Here is a 23,841-nt window from a genome sequence, read left to right as displayed (position 1 = left end):
TTAAACAGATTTTTTTTTACAAAGAAATGTTCGTAAACACGTTTATTCGTGAGATTTCTTGTAAATAAATGTATTAATAATCGCTCTCGGGCTCTTTTTAGGAACAGTTTGAACTGACGAATTAAAAGATTCGACTCAAAAGAACGATTCTTTAACGAGTCAGCAGAACGTCAATTTCAGTCACGTGACAGCGGTGCTGGAATGACAGTGAGCTACAGTATCAAAGTACAAAGATTGTGTAATTTTTGTGGAATATATTGAGATGTGTGAGCGAGTAAGACATCAGTCCTCAGACAGATCACCTTTGTAAGCGTTATTTTTTTTTTAAAACGTGCACGATCAACACTTCTGTTTTGTGAACCAAGATCAGGTAGGACTTTCATACAGCGCTGCAGAAATCTGAAAGTAGGGCATAGTCACTAGTTATCTACTCTGTCTTGCTTGTTATCTTATTTCTAGCCATAAACCAAGCTGTTTACTGCAATCAGTAGTTTACAACGTGTTCTTGCACAATCAAAAACCGCTCTGATGTCTTTATCCTAAAATAATAATGCCTTCAACCTGTTGTAAGCGGTGCTTCCCAAACCAGGATGATGCGTACTGGCGTCATTTGCGTCTATGACGTTTCCAGGAGATGAACAGCTGAGTTCAATTTGTAATGAGTCCAAGCCTTTAAAAGCGATTGTAGTTTCTGGGTCAGGAGGGGTTTTTCTTGGTTTTTGATTGCAGGTGCTGCTGAGCCGCTGGCCAAGGCTATCGTGCCGGGACGTGGGCATGATGTTGTGCGCGAGCGAATGACTGGGAGGGATAGTTGGTAGTGCTGGGGTTTCCCCGGACTAAAGTTTCGGTGGCCGCTGTTGACTTTCCAATCTCTGTATCCCACGTCCGGTAGCGGGTAAGCGGGCCAGCAGCACAGTTATACTGTTGCGGGGTCATTGTGTGTGCATTGCATTTTGTTCGCCGGGAGTTTGAGTGAGTTTGATTGCTCCCGGCGCTTGTACTCTGTCTGTCTGTCTGTGTGTGTGTGTGTGTGTGTGTGTGTGTGTGTGTGCGTGCGTGCGTGTGTGTGTGTGTGTGTGCGTGTGACGGGGGATGAGCGCAGGCTAGCATCACGCTCCGTAAAGGAAATGTTAAATGACGACGGCTTGATATTTAGCTGGAGTGGTATTGATGGTAGCTTATGATTTGATTGCTGTGTGGAGTCTATTTATGGGTGTTATTTATACATTTATATTTATGAGATTTACTGTGTGGTGTATTACAACTCTGGGTTGATGTGAAATGATGATGTGTTGCACAATTACGGTTGATACCCCTTGTTAAATGCCTTGTGGTGGTCATTTTAATTGCCTTACCTAATAATTTTTATGCAGTCTGCTAACAATCTTTACATCATGAACTTTTTGTCCTTTTGATTCCCTACCTGCTGCTCCCCTTGTGTGGAATTTTAATCTTTAAGATTATTGTATAAAATAAAAGTGAAATTAGTATTTAAATGAATTGAGTGTTTGACGTTTACTTGATTATTGTGGCCCAAAATAAATACTGTATTTTGTCCAGCAAAGAACTTGTGTTGTGTGTGAATACTTTATGCCCTTTTTGGGAGGGTTACAACTTGGCGTAGTTTTGGCAGTCTGGACTTTGGGCAATAATCAGGAAAATGTCAACCACACAACAGTTAGACCAGTCACCTTCTACATCTGGTGAGCAGCAGCAGGGGGCTGATAGCTCACCTAATATAGCCCAGAATCAAGCCATGCTTATGTTTCCTTTGATGATGGGGACACCATGGTGTCAAAAATTTAGTGGGGAGAAAACGGCACAGGAGAATAATTTTCAGGATTGGCATAATATGCAAAAATCAATGTTTGATATGTACCCTTTTTCAGAGGCTCAAAAAGTTTCAGCTTTAATAAGTAATTTAGATGGGGAAGCGAAGAGGGAAGTGTTAGCTTTGCCGATAGCAGAGCGTGTAACATCAGGACAGATATTGACATTTTTGAAAAATAATTATGGGGATACAGTCCCTCTTGCAACCCTTCGTTCCCAATTTTTTACTCGTAAACAAAGGACCGATGAGAGTGTGAGACAGTTTGCATTAGTACTTCAGGAATTAAGTAATAGGTTGGAGAGTAGGGGAGATCACACTACTGGAGGCTATGTGTTACGGGATCAGTTTATTTTGGGACTTTTTGATGCCGGACTGCGGAGGGAACTTCAGGGTATGGTAAGAGCATCGTCAGATATTGCTTTTGTTGATATTAAACGAGAAGCCATCCTACAAGCAGATGCGTTTGGAGAGGTAAGGCAAGCAGTAGCTGCAACCGTACAAATGAAACCAACTCTAGATACAACCAAATTGGTAGAGGAAATTAAACAGGAGGTATTTTTGCAGCTGAAAGGAGAAATAAAAGAAATAGTAGCTGGAATGATGAGTGAAGTCCGTGAAGGAGTACAGAATATGTGGCCTAAGAGTGAGGGTGTTAGACCTAGGTATGAGTTGATGGGGGGTCGAAGAAGTTCTGATCAATTCGACCATCAGGGAAGACCTATTTGTCGGCGTTGTAAACAAGTGGGTCATATTGAAAGACGTTGTAGGACTGTAGAAGGACCACAAGGGCCTTTAAACTTATAGAGCCCACTGTACAGGCCCAAACGGTGGGTACATCAAGTAGTGGCCAATTAGAAAAGAAAGATCACCTAATAGGACAATGTCCAGTCGTGCAGGTAGAAATACAAGGAGTTAAAACATCTTGCTTAATTGATACTGGCTCGCAGGTAACCACATTGACTGAAAGTTATTTTAAGAAACATTTCGAGACCGAAGGGCCAATGGTGTATCCACCCATTCAAAAATTTAACCTAGTGGCTGCTAATGGGTTAGTCATCCCGTATATTGGCTACATTGAGGTGGATTTAAATATTTGTGGCAAAGTCATACCAAAAAGGGGCGTGCTTATTGTCAAAGATTCAAACGGATCATCATATCCAGGGTTGATTGGCATGAATGTAATTAAGGAATGTAGAGAATTTTTAATGACAAAAACTGGAGATGATTACCTAGGCTCAGAAAGTGAAGTACAAGTTAAAGTATGGCGCCAGATGTTTTCTGTGTGTGAAGATTTATTACATTTTGCTGACGAGTCGGGGCAGATAAGTTCAATTTACTGGCCCCAGGGAAGGAAAAAAATAATACCACCACAGTCAGAGATGGTGATCGAGGCATGTGCACGGGTTCGGCCTAATAAGAAGGATTATGTGGGTTTGGTAGAACCATGTCCAGATGTATTGCCAGGGCAGTTATTGGTAGCCCGATCGTTGAGTACAGTTTCAAAGGGAAGGGTTATGGTTAGAATTCTTAATCTGTCCCCAGTGGCTGTGATCCTCTCCCAACGCTGCCGGATTGGACAGCTTTCAGATGTGGAGTTGTGTTCTTCTGGCCTGCAAGGAAATGTGGAATTAAGATCATTAGATGATGACACTGTGGAGGTAAGCGTGAGACAAAATAGAGTGCAGGATGACGAACAAGTGCAGATGCCATGGCCTGTTGCTGTACCGTTAGATCCACAGCAGTTTAGTCTAAAACAACAAGAGATGATTTCTGGTTTGCTGGCTAAACATCAGAAGGTTTTCTCAGAGCATGAGGAAGATTATGGATTTACAGATAGAGTCTTGCATGTAATACCAACAGGTGATGCAGCCCCAATTAGAGAACGTTACAATAGGATTCCACCAAAATTGTATCAGGAAGTTAGGGGACTTTTAAATAACATGCTTGAGAATGGTATTATTAGGGAGAGCTATAGCCCCTGGGCAGCACCTGTAGTGCTTGTCAGAAAGAAGGACGGCACCCTTCGTTTCTGCGTAGACTACAGGTGTCTGAATGGTGTTACACATAAAGATTCATATCCTTTGCCTAGAATTGAGGAATCACTAGCCTCATTGAAAAAATCTACAGTGTTTTCAACTTTAGATTTAGCACATGGGTATTGGCAAGTGGGGGTGCACCCAGCTGACAAAGAGAAGACCGCTTTTGTTACCCCAATGGGGCTATATGAATTTAATAGGATGCCAATGGGGTTATGCAATGCTCCAGGAACGTTTCAAAGGCTGGTTGAAAGCTGTCTTGGGGATCAAAATTTTGAAACTGTGTTGCTTTATCTGGATGATATAATTATTTTCTCCTCCTCTTTTGAGGCTCACATTGACCATCTGGACTTGGTTTTTAGTCGTCTTGGGGATTTTAACCTGAAAGTAAAACCAACTAAGTGTTCTCTGTTTCAGAGCAAAGTGCATTATTTGGGCCATGTGATTTCAGAAGGAGGGGTGTCACCAGACCCAGGGAAGTTGCAAGCCGTGGAGACATGGGCGGCTCCTCAGAACATTACCCAGCTTCGGGCCTTTTTGGGCCTAGTGGGTTATTATAGACGTTTTATAAAAGACTTTGCAAAGATTGCAGCACCACTGAATTCAATGTTATGGGGGACATCGAAACGACGAACTCAACCAGCTGCAGGTAAAGCAGAGCGTTGGGCATGGGGGGAGATGCAAGAAAGCGCCTTCAAGAAATTAAAGGAGAGCCTCCTGCAAGCACCCCTATTAGCATATGCTGATTTCCAGCTGCCATTTGTGCTGTATACGGATGCCTGTCAGACGGGTTTGGGAGCAGTACTTGCTCAGGTTCAAGAAGGGAAGGAGAGAGTAATTGCTTATGCAAGCAGAAGCCTACGCCCTACGGAGAGGAACGATAAAAACTATAGCTCATTTAAATTGGAACTGCTGGCTTTAAAATGGGCTATAGCGGAAAAGTTCAGGGACTATCTTGCTGTGTCTCCCTTTACTGTGTTCACAGATAATAATCCGCTGGCTCACCTGAATACGGCTACGCTGGGGGCAGTGGAGCAACGATGGATGGCCCAATTGGCTGGATTTCAGTTTGATGTGCGCTATAGACCAGGACGGACAAATGGAAACGCTGATGCTCTCTCGAGATGGCCTGGGAAAGAGACAGATGGCCAGTCTATAGAGGATGAAGCAGTGCCATGTGGTGAGCCGGGATATGTACCATCTGAAGTGGTTCATGCTTGTGTCCATGCCTTTGTTCCAGTAGTTAAGGACCAGGAGAAGGAGCCAAGCAAAGGACGAGAGCCACAGTTGACCCAGGAGGAGTGTGTCGGACCTAGTTTGTTGGATGACTGGGTGAGGGCACAGCGGGCGGATCCAGTGCTGTCACGATTGTGGATGTATATGGACAGAGGAAGAGGCCCTGGACCAAGAGAACGAGCAGCAGAGGATCGACCTACTCAAGTGGTGCTGCGACAGTGGGGTCGTCTGGGCACCGATCGAGGATTGTTGTGCCGTGAGGTATGTGATCCAAAGACATTTGACAAACTGAAACAAGTTTTGGTGCCTCAGAGTTTGCAGAACCAAGTCCTAGAATGGGTGCACGATCGTGCCGGACACCTTGGAGTGGAAAAAACTCTCGGCTTGGCCCGTCGCCGTTTCTTTTGGCCGGGGATGACACAAGGAGTGGAGAAGTGGTGTCTTAAATGTGTTCGATGTAATCTGCATAAGACCCCAGCTAATAAAGTGAGTGCCCCGCTTGTATCCATAGATTCAGATTATCCATTACAGATTGTGTCTGTGGACTTCCTGTCACTGGAGCCTGCGCGTAGTGGGAGGTGTAACATTTTAGTTATGATGGACCATTTTACTCGTTATGCTGTGGCAGTGCCAACCATGGATCAAACAGCGGTGACAACTGCAAGGGCGTTATGGGAACATTTCATTCAGCAGTTTGGGGGATTTGATCAGTTGCACTCTGATCAGGGTCCCAATTTTGAGTCTAGAGTCATAAAGGAACTGTGTGGATTATATGACATCAGAAAGTCCCATACAACACCCTATCACCCTGCAGGGAATGGACAATGTGAGCGCTTTAATCGGACATTGTTGAGCATGCTGGGTACATTAAGGGATGACCAGAAGGAAAATTGGGACCAGCATGTAGCAGAGATGGTACAAGCCTACAATAATACCCCCCATCCATCTACAGGGTATGCCCCTTACTTTTTGATGTTTGGACGATATGCTAAGTTGCCCATGGACATTATGTTGGGTCGGGGAGATGGGTTTTCAGGAACAGTTGGCAGCTGGGTGCATCATCACCATAAAAGACTGGTAACTGCCTATAGTCAAGCGAGAAAACAGGTCCAGAAGGCTCAACTTCATCAAAAGAAGGGGTTTGATCGTAGGGTAAGAGGGGAACCTTTGCTAATAGGACAGAGGGTAATGGTTCTTAATAAGAGGGCCAGAGGAAAAGGTAAATTGGAGGATAGGTGGGAGAGGAATACATATGTGGTTATTTCTCAACCTAATCTTGACATACCAGTTTATGTTGTAAAGAAGGAAGGGGGTAATTGTGATGAGAGGGTGTTGCACCGCAATATGTTAAGTCCCTGCAAATTTGAGGTAACCTCACATTCAGAGAATGAAGTAGGGGAGCAAGCTCCTGCTCTTCAGGTTGATCCACTGAACAGTAATTGGTGTATGTATCCTTGGGTCGGGGGCTGTCTAACAGATTTGCCTGCACCTGTAAGGGAAAATGAAAGGACTGTTATGGACAATGCTGAAACAACTGCTCAGACTATACAGAGAGAAGGACTCTCTAGCCCACCTGATGTATCAGTGGAGGGTTTGAGGCGATCTGCACGGGCCACCAAGGGCCTGTTGCCTCAGCGTTACAGAATTTAAGTGGAAATGTGTGGACACATTTTGAGTAGGGGGGGTGGATGTAAGCGGTGCTTCCCAAACCAGGATGATGCGTACTGGCGTCATTTGCGTCTATGACGTTTCCAGGAGATGAACAGCTGAGTTCAATTTGTAATGAGTCCAAGCCTTTAAAAGCGATTGTAGTTTCTGGGTCAGGAGGGGTTTTTCTTGGTTTTTGATTGCAGGTGCTGCTGAGCCGCTGGCCAAGGCTATCGTGCCGGGACGTGGGCATGATGTTGTGCGCGAGCGAATGACTGGTAGGGATAGTTGGTAGTGCTGGGGTTTCCCCGGACTAAAGTTTCGGTGGCCGCTGTTGACTTTCCAATCTCTGTATCCCACGTCCGGTAGCGGGTAAGCGGGCCAGCAGCACAGTTATACTGTTGCGGGGTCATTGTGTGTGCATTGCATTTTGTTCGCCGGGAGTTTGAGTGAGTTTGATTGCTCCCGGCGCTTGTACTCTGTCTGTCTGTCTGTGTGTGTGTGTGTGTGTGTGTGTGTGTGTGTGTGCGTGCGTGCGTGTGTGTGTGTGTGTGTGCGTGTGACGGGGGATGAGCGCAGGCTAGCATCACGCTCCGTAAAGGAAATGTTAAATGACGACGGCTTGATATTTAGCTGGAGTGGTATTGATGGTAGCTTATGATTTGATTGCTGTGTGGAGTCTATTTATGGGTGTTATTTATACATTTATATTTATGAGATTTACTGTGTGGTGTATTACAACTCTGGGTTGATGTGAAATGATGATGTGTTGCACAATTACGGTTGATACCCCTTGTTAAATGCCTTGTGGTGGTCATTTTAATTGCCTTACCTAATAATTTTTATGCAGTCTGCTAACAATCTTTACATCATGAACTTTTTGTCCTTTTGATTCCCTACCTGCTGCTCCCCTTGTGTGGAATTTTAATCTTTAAGATTATTGTATAAAATAAAAGTGAAATTAGTATTTAAATGAATTGAGTGTTTGACGTTTACTTGATTATTGTGGCCCAAAATAAATACTGTATTTTGTCCAGCAAAGAACTTGTGTTGTGTGTGAATACTTTATGCCCTTTTTGGGAGGGTTACACTGTCACTCGAGTTTTGTTGTTGTTTAGGGTGGATGTGTCACGATCAACACGGAAGGAACCTTAAAATATAAACGAGGCTGAATCCAGCTTCTTATTCGCAGCTTCTTATTGACGCTATGCGGTCCACCTTAAAAACCGCGACGCTTCCGTTTTTCAGCTTCTTATTCGCGCTCATCTTAGGGACCGTGTTTATTTATGTTTCTTTTTGAAAAATGAAAAATGCTAAATGAAACTGATATAAGATAGAAAACGGGCTGCAAGCATGAAATCTAATTGCATCATTGATTAATTATTGACAGTGCCATCGTTTGAGTACAATATATTTTTGTTTTTTTTCCAGAAATAGTCCTTTATGAAGACTTCACATGACCCACCTATGAATAGACAGTGCCTGCCTCAGCAAGGATTTCAGATACAAAATAATTGTTTTATTAATTCAAGTTGTAAAAGTTAATGCATATGTTTTATCTGCAAATACTACAATTTGTATTAGATTTTAGTAGCTTTTTCTGACACCCAATCCTGTAAATACAATTCAAGTTTTGTTAAACCTATTGTTTCAAAGAACAGACAATGCACTTTTTATACACCTTTTTATACACCTTATACAAATAAATGTGAATTGAACTAAATGAGCTATTGCATAATTGAATACTGTACCATGTTCTCTCTAATATTACACAACAGGTTAATAGTATACGTCTATACACGCGTCTGCATATGTATAAATATGTATAATTCTATCCCATTGAGAAGACAGACCTAAAAACGGTCAAAAGACAGTCATTTCAATAAATGCCCAGTTGGAGGTGCTATATGCCAAGTTTTTTGCATATTCATTTAATGTTTTATTTTTAACCTTTATGTATTTGTGTGCCTACACTGAAAAAAATCATTCAAAGATGATTCCTTGGATTTACTCAATTTTTTTTACGTTAAGTTGTTGTAAACAGTTTATTTGCGCTGAATTTAAACAAACAAATTAAGTTGAACATTATTAAACTTAATTTGTTTGTTTAAATTCAACACAAATAAAATTGTTTGCAACAGTTTTGCATGCAACACTTTTTTCAGTGTACTACATACTATATATGTGTGTACTATAAACTATATGTGTGTGTGTGTGTGTGTTCACATTAAAAATGTTTAACACTAAAGATAATAATAATAATATGTTTGTGTTATACATTTACACAAAATAAAGATGCTAATACATAATCATTTAATAATAATGATTTAATAATAATAATAATTATTATTATTATTAGTAGTAGTTACTAATTTGTATAGTGAAATACAAATATTTTACAATACACTTATACATATTTTACTGATTACATATAAATGGCAATTAATCTATATACCTTATAAAAGTTTATAAATATGTGTGTAAAATCTCTCTCTCTCTCTCTCTATATATATATATATATTTACACACAAACACACAATACAATACAATGCATTTTCTTGTGTCTGTGTTTATATGTATTCATTCATTTTTTTTCGGCTTATTCCCTTTATTAAACTTCTCCAGGACATGGTTTACGCAGCAGATGCCCTTCCAGCTGCAACCCATCTCTGGAAAACATCCATAGTCATACACTATGGACAATTTAGCCTTCCCAATTTAGCTGTACTGCATGTCTTTGGACTGTGGGGGAAAGCGGTGCACCCAAAGGAAACCCACGCGAACGTAGGGGAGGACATGCAGACTCCACATAGAAAGGCCACCTGACCAAGCCGAGGTTCGAACCAGCAACCTTCTTGCTGTGAGGCGACAGTGTTACCCACTGCGCCACCGTGTATGTGTGTGTGTGTGTGTGTGTGTGTGTGTGTGTGTGTGTGTGTGTGTGTGTGTGTGTGTATGTGTATATATATATATATATATATATATATATATATATATATATACATACATACATACATACACATACTGTACATACATACATACATACATACATACATATATATATATATATATATATATATATATATATATATACATACATACATACATACATACATACATACATACATACATACATACATACATACATACATACATACATACATACATACATACATACATACATACATACATACATATATATATATATATATATATATATATATATATATATATATATATATATATATATATAGAGAGAGAGAGAGAGAGAGAGAGAGAGAGAGAGAGAGAGAGAGGAAGAGAGAGAGAGAGAGAGAAAGTAACTATAAACCTATACAAATTGACATGAATTTAACAGTACTACTACTAATAATAATAATAATATAAATAATAATAATAAATAATTATTATTATTAATCTTATTTTACAAGACGCATATACATATTGTACTTGCCTATCACAGTAAGATAATACACAAATTAAACACCAGCATTTTCAGGCTAGGTACCTAGTTTTGACACAGCAGAACAGTTTTGTTCCAATGCACTCTTGGCACAATTGGTGGTGTTATATCTCTGCAGTCTTAGAGGGTGCGTTGAATATCTCACTGGGGTCTTGTAGACAATGTTCCAATCCTTCAGCAAACCCAGATTCATACCAATTTACTCTACCAATTTGAGGTTATGGACCTCTGAACTTGCCAAAAATAGCAATACAGCTAAGTACCATTGCACTCTTGACACAATTGGTGGCGCTATACCTCAGCAGTCTTTGAGGGTGCGTTGAATATCTCACTGAGGTCTTGTAGACAATGTTCCAATCTATCAGCAAACCCAGATTCATACCACATTACTGTACCAATTTTAGGTTATTGACCTCTGAACTTGCAAAAAATCGCAATAAAGCAAGGCAAAAACAGCTATGTACCATTGCACTCTTTGCACAATTGGTGGCGCTATATCTCAGCAGTCTTTGAGGGTGCGTTGAATATCTCACTGGGATCTTGTAGACAATGTTCCAATCTATCAGGAAACCCAGATTCATACCACATTACTGTACCAATTTTAGGTTCTTGACCTCTAAACTTGCCATAAATCGCAATACAGCAAGGCAAAAACAGCTATGTATCATTTCACTCTTTGCACAATTGGTGGCGCTATATCTCAGCATTCTTTGAGGGTGCGTTGAATATCTCACTGAGGTCTTGTAGACAATGTTCCAATCTATCAGCAAACCCAGATTTATACCAAATTACTGTACCAATTTTAGGTTATTGACTTCTGAACTTGCAAAAAATCGCAATACAGCGAAGTACCATTTCACTCTTTGCACAATTGGTGGCACTATATCTCAGCAGTCTTTGAGGGTGCGTTGAATATCTCACTGGAATCTTGTAGACAATGTTCCAATCTATCAGCAAACCCAGATTCATACCACATTACTGTACCAATTTTAGGTTCTTGACCTCTAAACTTGCAAAAAATCGCTTACAGCAAGGCAAAAACAGCTATGTACCATTGCACTCTTTGCACAATTGGTGGCGCTATATCTCAGCAGTCTTTGAGGGTGCGTTGAATATCTCACTGGGGTCCTATAGACAATGTACCAATCTATCAGCAAACCTAGATTCATACCACATTACTGTACCAATTTTAGGTTCTTGACCTCTAAACTTGCCAAAAATCGCAATACAGCAAGGCAAAAACAGCTATGTACCATTTCACTCTTTGCACAATTGGTGGCGCTATATCTCAGCAGTCTTTGAGGGTGTGTTGAATATCTCACTGGAATCTTATAGACAATGTTCCAATCTATCAGCAAACCCAGATTCATACCACATTACTGTAAAATTTTCTGGTTATTGATCTCTAAACTTGCCATAAATCGCAATACAACACGACAAAAACAGTTGTCCTATTGCACTCTTGGCACAATTGGTGGCGCTATATCATAGCAGTCTTTGAGGGTGCGTTGAATATCTCACTGGAATCTTGTAGACAATGTTCCAATCTATCAGGAAACCCAGATTCATACCACATTACTGTACCAATTTTAGGTTCTTGACCTCTAAACTTGCAAAAAATTGCAATACAGCAAGGCAAAAACATGTACCATTGCACTCTTTGCACAATTGGTGGCGCTATATCTCAGCAGTCTTTGAGGGTGCGTTGAATATCTCACTGGGATCTTGTAGACAATGTTCCAATCTATCAGGAAACCCAGATTCATACCACATTACTGTACCAATTTTAGGTTCTTGACCTCTAAACTTGCCATAAATCGCAATACAGCAAGGCAAAAACAGCTATGTACCATTTCACTCTTTGCACAATTGGTGGCGCTATATCTCAGCAGTCTTTGAGGGTGCGTTGAATATCTCACTGGGGTCTTGTAGACAATGTTCCAATCTATCAGCAAACCCAGATTTATACCAAATTACTGTACCAATTTTAGGTTATTGACTTCTGAACTTGCAAAAAATCGCAATACAGCGAAGTACCATTTCACTCTTTGCACAATTGGTGGCGCTATATGTCAGCAGTCTTTGAGGGTGCGTTGAATATCTCACTGGAATCTTGTAGAAAATGTTCCAATCTATCAGCAAACCCAGATTTATACCACATTACTGTACCAATTTTAGGTTCTTGACCTCTAAACTTGCAAAAAATCGCTTACAGCAAGGCAAAAACAGCTATGTACCATTGCACTCTTTGCACAATTGGTGGCGCTATATCTCAGCAGTCTTTGAGGGTGCGTTGAATATCTCACTGGGGTCTTGTAGACAATGTTCCAATCCTTCAGCAAACCCAGATTCATACCAATTTACTCTACCAATTTGAGGTTATGGACCTCTGAACTTGCCAAAAATAGCAATACAGCGAAGTACCATTGCACTCTTGGCACAATTGGTGGAACTATATCTCAGCAGTCGTTGAGGGTGCCTTGAATATCTCACTGGGGTTTTGTAGACAATGTTCCAATCTATTAGTAAACCCAGATTCATGCCATATTACTGTACCAATTTTAGGTTATTGACCTCTGAACTTGCCAAAAATCGTAATACAGCTAAGTACCTTTGCACTTTTGGCACAATTGGTGGCACTATTTCTCAGCAGTCTTTGAGGGTGCATTAAATATCTCAGTTGGGTCTTGTAGACAATGTGCCCATCTATTAGCAAACCCAGATTCATACCACATTACTTTACCATTTACTGGTTATTGATCTCTAAACTTGCCATAAATCGCAATACAGCAAGGCAAAAACAGTTGTACTATTGCACTCTTGGCACAATTGGTGGCGCTATATCTCAGCAGTCTTTGAGGGTGCGTTGAATATCTCTCTGGGGTCTTGTAGACAATGTTCCAATCTATCAGCAAACCCAGATTCATACCAAGTTACTCTACCATTTTTAGGTTATTGACCTCTGAACATCCCATAAATAGCAAAAAAGAGCAATCCAAAAACAGTTATGTACCTTTTCACTCTTGGCACAATTAGTGGCACTGTTTCTCAGCAGTCTTTGAGGGTGCGTTAAATATCTCAGTTGGGTCTTGTACACAATGTTCCCATCTATTACCAACACCAGATTCTTACTAAATTACTGTACCATTTGTACTCAACCCAGACTCATTCTGAAAACGTAGTCCCGTGAAAGTTTCTGGAGACCGCGAAATACGTTCTGGGAGGCACACATTTGCGCAGTTTTTGTTCTCGCGTAAAGCCACCGGAGGCCACTGTCGAGTGACCATCTGTCTGACTGACTGACTGACTGAATAATTGACTGGGTGACTGGCCAATCGGCTGACCCACCCTCCTCTTCCTTTCCTAAACCCAACTGCCTTTACCGATTGACCCGCCCGTCCGCCCGTTTGCTTTCCTAAACCCGAGCAACGTTTTACAAAAGCTGTCCAGAAAAAGAAAAGCCCTTGTCTGATTTTGTCTACTTTTTCTTAGCAGATTTTTGTCTACCTTTTCACCACATTCTCACCCTGTTATGAACTCGTTCACTTTATTTTTTGGATTCTGTTATTGTCTTACCTGATTTCTGAAACCGCTGTTCTCCGGACTAGAACCGGATTGTCGGGTTGCCGCCGTTGTTGAGGTCAGCTCCTGTATGCGTCTCAACTTTGCAGACGTACATGACGAGCTGCCGGTGAGCATGAAGACGAACGGCGTCACACCGCCCCGTAGCGTATGCTTAAAAAAATGAAATGCAGCCATACGTACCTCCGGCTAGATAAATCGCGTTCTCCATAAACGTCCGCGAGATTTTTTTAATGAGCTTTGGTTGAGTGCAATGGTACAGCTGTTTGTGCATTGCTGTATTGCGATTTATGGCAAGTTTAGAGATCAATAACCAGAAAAATGTACAGTAATGTGGTATGAATCTGGGTTTGCTGATAGATTGGAACATTGTCTACAAGACCTCAATGAGATATTCAACGCACCCTCAAAGACTGCTAAGGTATAGCGCCACCAATTGTGTCAAGAGTGCAATGGTACTTCGCTGTAAGCGATTTTTTTGCAAGTTCAGAGGTCAATAACCTAAAATTGGTACAGTAATGTGGTATGAATCTGGGTTTGCTGATAGATTGGAACATTGTCTACAAGACCTCAGTGAGATATTCAACGCACCCTCAAAAACCGATGAGATACAGTGCCACCAATTGTGTCAAGAGTGCAATGGTACTTACCTATATTGCGATTTTTTGCAAGTTCAGAAGTCAATAACATAAAATTGGTACAGTAATGTGATATGAATCTGGGTTTGCTGATAGATTGGAACATTGTCTACAAGATCCCAGTGAGATATTCAACGCACCCTCAAAGACTGCTAAGGTATAGCGCCACCAATTGTGTCAAGAGTGCAATGGTACTTTGCTGTATTGCGATTTTTTGCAAGTTCAGAAGTCAATAACCTAAAATTGGTACAGTAATGTGATATGAATCTGGGTTTGCTGATAGATTGGAACATTGTCTACAAGATCCCAGTGAGATATTCATCGCACCCTCAAAGACTGCTGAGATATAGCGCCACCAATTGTGCCAAGAGTGCAATAGGACAATGTTTTTGCCTTGCTGCATTGCTATTTATGGCAAGTTTAGAGATCAATACCCTAAAATTGGTACAGTAATGTGGTATGAATCTGGGTTTGCTGATAAATTGGAACATTGTCTACAAGATGCCAGTGAGATATTCAACGCACCCTCAAAGACTGCTGAGACATAGCGCCACCAATTGTGTAAAGAGTGCAATGGTACAGCTGTTTTTGCCTTGCTGTATTGCGATTCATGGCAAGTTTAGAGATCAATAACCAGAAAAATGTACAGTAATGTGGTATGAATCTGGGTTTGCTTATGGATTGGAACATTGTCTACAAGACCTCAATGAGATATTCAACGCACCCTCAAAGACTGCTGAGGTATAGCGCCACCAATTGTGTCAAGAGTGCAATGGTACTTGGCTGTAAGCGATTTTTTTTGCAAGTTCAGAGGTCAATAACCTAAAATTGGTACAGTAATGTGATATGAATCTGGGTTTGCTGATAGATTGGAACATTGTCTACAAGATCCCAGTGAGATATTCAACGCACCCTCAAAGACTGCTGAGATATAGCGCCACCAATTGTGCAAAGAGTGCAATGGTACAGCTGTTTTTGCCTTGCTGTATTGCGATTTTTGGCAAGTTCAGAGGTCAAGAACCTAAAATTGGTACAGTAATGTGGTATGAATCTAGGTTTGCTGATAGATTGGAACATTGTCTATAGGACCCCAGTGAGATATTCAACGCACCCTCAAAGACTGCTGAGATATAGCGCCACCAATTGTGAAAAGAGTGCAATGGTACATAGCTGTTTTTGCCTTGCTGTATTGCGATTCATGGCAAGTTTAGAGATCAATAACCAGAAAAATGTACAGTAATGTGGTATGAATCTGGGTTTGCTGATAGATTGGAACATTGTCTACAAGACCTCAATGAGATATTCAACGCACCCTCAAAGACTGCTGAGATATAGCGCCACCAATTGTGTCAAGAGTGCAATGGTACTTGGCTGTAAGCGATTTTTTTGCAAGTTCAGAGGTCAATAACCTAAAATTGGTACAGTAATGTGGTATGAATCTGGGTTTGCTGATAGATTGGAACATTGTCTACAAGATTCCAGTGAGATATTCAACGCACCCTCAAAGACTGCTGAGATATAGCGCCACCAATTGTGCAAAGAGTGCAATGGTACATAGCTGTTTTTGCCTTGCTGTATTGCGATTTTTGGCAAGTTTAGAGGTCAAGAACCTAAAATTGGTACAGTAATGTGGTATGAATCTAGGTTTGCTGATAGATTGGAACATTGTCTATAAGACCCCAGTGAGATATTCAACGCACCCTCAAAGACTGCTGAGATATAGCGCCACCAATTGTGCAAAGAGTGCAATGGTACTTAGCTGTATTACGATTTTTGGCAAGTTCAGAGGTCAATAGCCTAAAATTGTTAAAGTAATATGCTATGAATTTGGGTTTGCTGATAGATTGGAACATTGTCTACAAGACCTCAGTGAGATATTCAACGCACCCTCAAAAACCGATGAGATACAGTGCCACCAATTGTGCCAAGAGTGCAATGGTACATAGCTGTATTGCGATTAATGGCAAGTTTAAAGGGTCAATAACCAGAAAATGGTACAGTAATGTGGTATGAATCTGGGTTTGCTGATAGAGGGGAACATTGTCTACAAGACCTCAGTGAGATATTCTACGCACCCTCAGAAACTGCTGAGATAAAGCATCACCAATTGTGCAGAGTGCAATGGTACATACCTGTTTTTGCCTTGCTGTATTGCGATTTAGGGCAAGTTCAGAGGTCAATAACCTAAAATTAGTAGAGTAAATTGATATGAATCTGGGTTTGCTGATAGATGGGAAGATTGTCTACAAGACCCAAGTAAGATTTTCAACGCACCCTCAAAGACAGCTGAGATACAGCGCCACCAATTGTGCCAAGAGTGCATTGGAACAAAACTGTTCTGCTGTGTCAAAATTAACTAGTGGTACCTAGCCTGAAAATGCTAGTGTTTAATTTGTGTATAATCTTATTTCTGGTGTTGTGATAGACAAGTACATTATGTATAAGCTTCTTGAATTTTTTTAATAAAATACCAACAATAAGCTTAATAATAATAGAATTAATAATAATATTATTAATATTTTTTATTTTTATAATTTATATTAATATTAGTAGTATTAGTACTGTTAAATTCATGTAAATTTGTATAGGTATATAGTTAATTTGTATATATATATATATATATATATATATATATATATATATATATATATATATATATATATATATATATATATATATATATATATATATATATATATATATATATATATATATATATATATATATATATATATATATATATACACACACACACAGGGCCGACATGGTGGCGCAGTGGGTAGCACTGTCGCCTCACAGCAAGAAGGTTGCTGGTTCGAGCCTTGACTTGGTCAGTTGGCCTTTCTGTTTTTGCATGTTCTCCCCGCTTTCACGTGGGTTTCCTCTGGGTGCTCGGTTTCCCCCACAGTCCAAAGACATGCAGTACAGTTAAATTGGGAAGGCTAAATTGTCCATAGTGTACGACTGTGGATGTTTCCCAGAGATGGGTTGCAGCTGGAAGGGCTGGGAGAAGTTGGCGGTCATTTTGGCGGTCATTCCGCTGGGGCGACCAAAGTTTAATAAAGGGAACAAGCCGAAAAGAAAATGAATGAATACATATACATACACTTAAATAAACACAGACACAAGAAAATGTATTGTGTACTGTGTATGAATATATATATATATATATATATATATATATATATATATATATATATATATATATATATATATATATAGAGAGAGAGAGAGAGAGAGAGAGAGAGAGAGAGAGAGAGAGAGAGAGACATATTTTACACACATATTTATAAATAGGTACATATTAATAAATTTTTATAAGCTATATAGATTAATTGGCATTTATTTCAGTACAATATGTATAAGTGCATTGTAAAATATTTTTATTTCACTACTACTATTACTACTAATAATAAAAATTAATAATAATAATAATTATTAATATTATTAATAATAATAATAATAAATCATTATTATTAAATGATTATGTATTGGCATCTTTATTTTGTGTAAATTTATAACACAAACATACTTTTATTATCTTTAGTGTTAAACATTTTTAATGTGAACACACACACACACACACACACACACACATAGTTTATAGTACACACATACATAGTATGTAGTAGGCACACAAATACATAAAAGTTAAAAATAAAACATTAAATGAATATGCAAAAAACTTGGCATATAGCACCTCCAACTGGGCATTTATTGAAATGACTGTATTTTGACCGTTTTTAGGTCTGTCTTCTCAATGGGATAGAATTATACATATTTATACATATGTATACATATGTGTATAGACGTATACTATTAACCTGTTGTGTAATATTAGAGAGAACATGGTACAGTATTCAATTATGCAATAGCTCATTCAGTTCAATTCACATTTATTTGTATAAGGTGTATAAAAAGGTGTATAAAAAGTGCATTGTCTGTTCTTTGAAACAATAGGTTTAACAAAACTTGAATTGTATTTACAGGCGTGGGTGTCAGAAAAAGCTACTGAAATCTAATACAAATTGTAGTATTTGCAGATAAAACATATGCATTAACTTTTACAACTTGAATTAATAAAACAATTATTTTGTATCTAAAATCCTTGCTGAGGCAGGCACTGTCTATTCATAGGTGGGTCATGTGAAGTCTTCATAAAGGACTATTTCTGGAAAAAAAACAAAAATATATTGTACTCAAACGATGGCACTGTCAATAATTAATCAATGATGCAATTAGATTTCATGCTTGCAGCCCGTTTTCTATCTTATATCAGTTTCATTTAGCATTTTTCATTTTTCAAAAAGAAACATAAATAAACACGGTCCCTAAGATGAGCGCGAATAAGAAGCTGAAAAACGGAAGCGTCGCGGTTTTTAAGGTGGACCGCATAGCGTCAATAAGAAGCTGCGAATAAGAAGCTGGATTCAGCCTCGTAAAATATAAACTTATAAATAATAACACCCAAAAAGACAGCTGTGTTTAATGGTTGAAAATGAAACGATAGATATGTTTTCACCTAAAAAGATTTTTCATGAAATGAAGTTTAATATTATGAACAGTAAAAGTTGAGTCTGTGGCTGTTTTTATGCTAAACGATCGTAGCTTTTGTGGAGTAATATATTGATTATGACTGATTCTTAAAACATTGGTCCACCAACTTTTAAATGCAAATTTTATGAGGAATAGATAATAGAATATGTTTAACTATCATTTCAACTTAGTCATATTATATTAAATTCATGGCGCTATTGTCTTTTTTACACATCTAACGTTAATAAGTGTGTAAACGTGACGTGTTCAGTCATTCATATGCAATTGCATGGATTAAAATATTATTTTAATTACAAAAAAGCTTGTTCATCAAAATATGCACTTAATTAGGTCATCACTACTATGTCAGACATTTGTTAAAACGTAGTAAACCAGTCAATATCTGGGTCAGCTGCTACTTTTTATCACATCATGATTACATTTCAGGGGGACTACGTTTTAAAGATTTTCAATATTTTAAATATGCATGATAACATTTCCTTCATCACAACCATGACAGGTCAACACTGTCATTTTATTTGTAAGGGAATAATTTGAACTTTGAATATCGTTAGATGATTTTACTTCCCTGAAGCATCAACAGAAAATCGAAACGGCTCCTACATAACTGCATTATGTTTTGTGAAAGTAATGCCTAAAATGTCATCACTGTCAGATGTGACCACAATCAGATTTACTTAAATTTGAATAAAAAACAAAACAAAACAAAACAATAAACACTTAAATGCCAATAGAACAAACTTTGACATTTGTAATAGTCACTAGGGGTGTAACGGTTCACAAAAATCACGATTATCCCACGCTTACCACTTCAACCAATTAGCACTGGCACATCTGTCAGATAAGTATTTTAAAAATATTACATGTTAAATAATATATATATAAACTTTAGATCTGTAGTGTCTGCTTTTTGCTGGCTGTATGTGGGCGGAGTAATACACAAAGGGTAAAGAGGCTGTAGGAGTTCTGATATTGCAAAATATCACACGGCTATCAGCCAATCAGATTTGAGAACCAGATAGAACTGTATATTGTATATATATATTGCTGCCACCTCACAGCAAAAAGGTCGCTGGTTCGAGCCTCGGCTCAGTTGGCGTTTCTGTGTGGAGTTTGCATGTTCTCCCTGCATTCGCGTGGGTTTCCTCCGGGTGCTCCGGTTTCCCCCACAGTCCAAAGACATGCGGTACAGGTGAATTGGGTAGGATAAATTGTAGTGTATGAGTGTGTGTGTGAATGTGTGTGTGGATGTTTCCCAGAGATGGGTTGCGGCTGGAAGGGCATCCGCTGCGTAAAAACTTGCTGGATAATTTAGCGGTTCACTACGCTGTGGCGAACCCGGATTAATAAAGGGACTAAGCCGACAAGAAAATAAATGTGTATATATATATATATATATATATATATATATATATATATATATATACATATATACATATACATTTATTTTCTTGTCGGCTTAGTCCCTTTATTAATCCGGGTTCGCCACAGCGGAGTGAACCGCTAACTTATCCAGCAAGTTTTACGACAATATATATATATTTGTTGACTAAGTTGCTCACTAATGTGGAAATGTTAACATGATAATGTAATTTGACATTAAAACATCTTTATTGCTGCTTAATGTGTGATGGCGTTAAAGGTAAAAGTCTATTAAAAAAGAAATAGTATTAAAGCACAGCTTAGTAGCTTAGTACATGCAAGTTACAAATGCATAGTTTCATTTGAATCAACTCTTTTAACTCGATTTGGTATGTTATGTATGACATTTAGGGCAAATATTTGTATAGATAATTATGTAGGTCTGTATATAATACATTTGATTTATTAAAGTTGCTCCATGTTTTGTGGCATTTAAAATAGCCCAAAAATTCATTCATTCATTTTCTTTTCAGCTTAGTCCCTTTTTTTATCCGGGGTCACCACACCACACCAACTTATCCAGCATATGTTTCACGCAGCAGATGCCCTTCCAGCTGCAACCCATCTCTGGGATACAGCCATACACACTCATACACTACGGGCAATTTAGCTTACTCAATTCACCTCTACCACATGTCGTTGGACTGTGGGAGAAACCGGAGCACCCGGAAGAAACCCACGCGAACGCAGGGAGAACATGCAAACTCCACACAGAAACACCAACTGACCCAGCCGAGGCTCGAACCAGTGACCTTCTTGCTGTGAGGCGACAGCACTACCTACTGCGCCACCGCGTCGCCCACCCAAAAATTAATTTATTTATATTTAGTTTTTATTTTAAATTAGATTGTTTAATTAGTTTTTAAATAAATTACTTAAAAGGAAGTAATACAGTTTAAAACTCTAAAAAAGTAATTAAGTCATGAGCAATGGCATTAAATGTTCTGTATAAATAAATGTCCAAACTAATTCAGACCCTGAAAATACGATTCATTGTGCATTCCTTATATATTAGCACTTAAAAACATTGTGTTCTTTTAAGATTTTTTAATACATCTTAATAAAGTTCTTTAAATTCCCCTTAGTTAAACCTGCAGGAACCCTGGTACCTTTAAAATGATTGAAATACAGCATGTGACATTAAAACTACTTGCTAAATCTTTCACTATTTAACTGACTTCTGATTTTCTGATACCCCTGTATAATCCATGAATCCATTATGTAATAGAATCCTTATTATAGATCAAGTGCTTATTAAATCAACTCTCCTCTCAACATCTTCAAATCGTGTATCATTTCTCTGCGATTCCACTCCTAAATGCAGCTTTCCTAAGTAATTTATGTGCTTGAAACTCCTCAATCCCCTTGAAATTTCTCAATCCAATTGAAGAGTGCATTATTTATCCTGTAATCCTGCATGTGTGTCCACTTCTGCCTTTCACTGCTGTATGTCCTTTCTTCCGTCTGTCTCTGTTTTCTTCTGTCTTCATTAGATGAGATTTCTGGCTGTCCCTCAGCTCACTTTGAGGAGACTCAATGCCGTGTTCTCCGCAGGCTCCGTCCGACGCTTCGGCAGGATGAGACTTGTCCAGTTCTGCCATAAAGTTGCTGAGGGGATTGTGCGGGTCGGGGTGGAGCAGGATGAAGGTCAGGGGATCGTTGATCTGAAAGCTTTTGACCCCTCCATGCCCTCCACTATGAGGGAGTTTCTGGAATTGGGGCCAAAGGGAATGGACTGTGCTAAGAGGTAAAACATTTTAGGCTTTAAAAAGTGATATTTTTATTAAGCAATCCTTTTTTGATTACAGGTTAATGCTTAATGTTTGGTTAACGAGAGCTAGCTGTCATTAAAAAAAAAAAATATTCAAAATAAACAACCTTCAATTGTGGGGGTAAAGTATTTCCCCTGTGTGCAGGGCTGGCGCGTCCATAGAGGCGACCTAGAATAGAGAGGGCGGCGTCCCCGACACTACCCTCACCTCTCGTGCCCTCAGTTATATCCGCGTCTAGGGCGGCGTCCGCGACACTACCCTCACCACCCGCGCCCTTAGTTATATCCGCGTCTAGGGCGGCATCCGCGACACTACCCTCACCACCCGCACCCTCAGTTATATCCACGTCTTGGGCGGCAGAATAGAGAGGGCGGCGTCCGCAACACTTCCCTCACCACCCGCGCCCTCAGTTATATCTGCGTCTAGGGCGGTAGAATTGAGAGGGCGGCGTCCGCGACAGCTCCCATCACCCCCCCCCCCCCCTCCCCCCAGCAGTTCAGCTTACTCCGGCCCTGCCTGTGTGCTATTCTGCAATACCGCTGGGGAGTAGTTTAAAGCACCAACCAGGACAGAATAATGACACGTGTCAATCGACATGATGTAAAAGTCACAAGAATTCCAACATGACCGTTCACACTGCAGTCAGATTGCAGAACATCAAATCTGTTTCTGATTTATTACCGCATATGAAAGAGGCAGATATCAGAATTGAAAAGATCGGATTCTATGTGGTTTGGGATGCTTACACTGTCATGACAAAAACAAACATGAGTCGCACGTAAAGATTTAGATTCAGGCCACAATTCAATTCAATTCAGCTTTATTTGTATAGCGCTTTTACAATGTAGATTGTGTCAAAGCAGCTTCACATAAATGGTCATAGTAACTGGAACAGTGTGGTTCAGTAACTGGAATAGTGTGGTTCAGGTTTTAGTGTTTAAGTTCAGTTCAGTTCAGTTTAGCTCAGTTCAGTGTGATTTAATCATTACTGAGAGTTCAAACACTGAAGAGCAAATTCATTGATGCGTAGCTCTACCAATCCTGAACCATGCGAGGCAGTGGCGACAGCGGAGAGGGAAAAAAAAACTTCACCTGATGGGAGTGAAGAAAAAAAACCTTGAGAGAACCAGACTCTTGTGCAGAACTTCATTCGTCGTGGTTTAGGCTGGAAGATGGCCTCAGCGAAGACTCGTCTGTCCCTAGAGCGTCGCTGGAATCAGACTCATGTTCTCCACTCCCCACGACCATCAGCGCAGCAGCAGCTCAGGATATGGCCTGGTCCCGGATATGGAATCATTGGGATCATCACGTCGCTGGTCTTGGATCCAATCAGTGACTCCGCATAATCTGAGGACCTCGGGATGAGTATCCCCAGGTGAAAATAGAGAATAATATCCCCAGGTGAAAATAGAGAATAATTTGCCTGCAGTGTAAACGTAGCCTTTGATGGTAAATAGTGTAAAGGCGCAGTCACACTAGAGTTTGAGCTTGCAAAATTCTGTCTCACGGCGCTGCGATAAGGTGTGGGATTAAACAAGATTATTATACTTACAAAAAATTAAGTGAGTGATTGCTCCATATTTAAAATTTCGGTACCAAGTTTATGTCTGATCTTCTATTGATCTCATGTAGTCACATGATGTGATTTCAATAGGGC

At 39.6% G+C, this 23,841-nt stretch overlaps 1 protein-coding gene across 6 annotated transcripts in view; it reads left to right on the top strand.

The window, feature by feature from the left end:
• Positions 1-179: 179 nt before the first annotated feature.
• The window catches only part of fahd2a (fumarylacetoacetate hydrolase domain containing 2A), a 52,226-nt gene continuing 28,564 nt past the window's right edge, over positions 180-23,841 (top strand). For 5 of the 6 annotated variants that reach the window (XR_015496968.1, XR_015496967.1, XM_087263028.1 and 2 more), the window contains exons 1-2: positions 282-370; positions 21,906-22,159. Coding sequence is in view for 4 of the 6 variants with exons in the window: in XM_087263028.1 (XP_087119154.1) it covers positions 21,906-22,159 (254 nt within the window). In the remaining 2 variants the exon portion in view is untranslated. 6 annotated transcript variants of the gene reach the window in all.

This window comes from Danio rerio, chromosome 8 (assembly GCF_052040795.2).
Source record: "Danio rerio strain M-AB ecotype USA chromosome 8, GRCz13ab, whole genome shotgun sequence".
NCBI classification, from domain to species: domain Eukaryota; kingdom Metazoa; phylum Chordata; class Actinopteri; order Cypriniformes; family Danionidae; genus Danio; species Danio rerio.
Note: the sequence above shows the minus strand (reverse complement) of the source record. Positions and strands in the feature narration are given on the sequence as shown.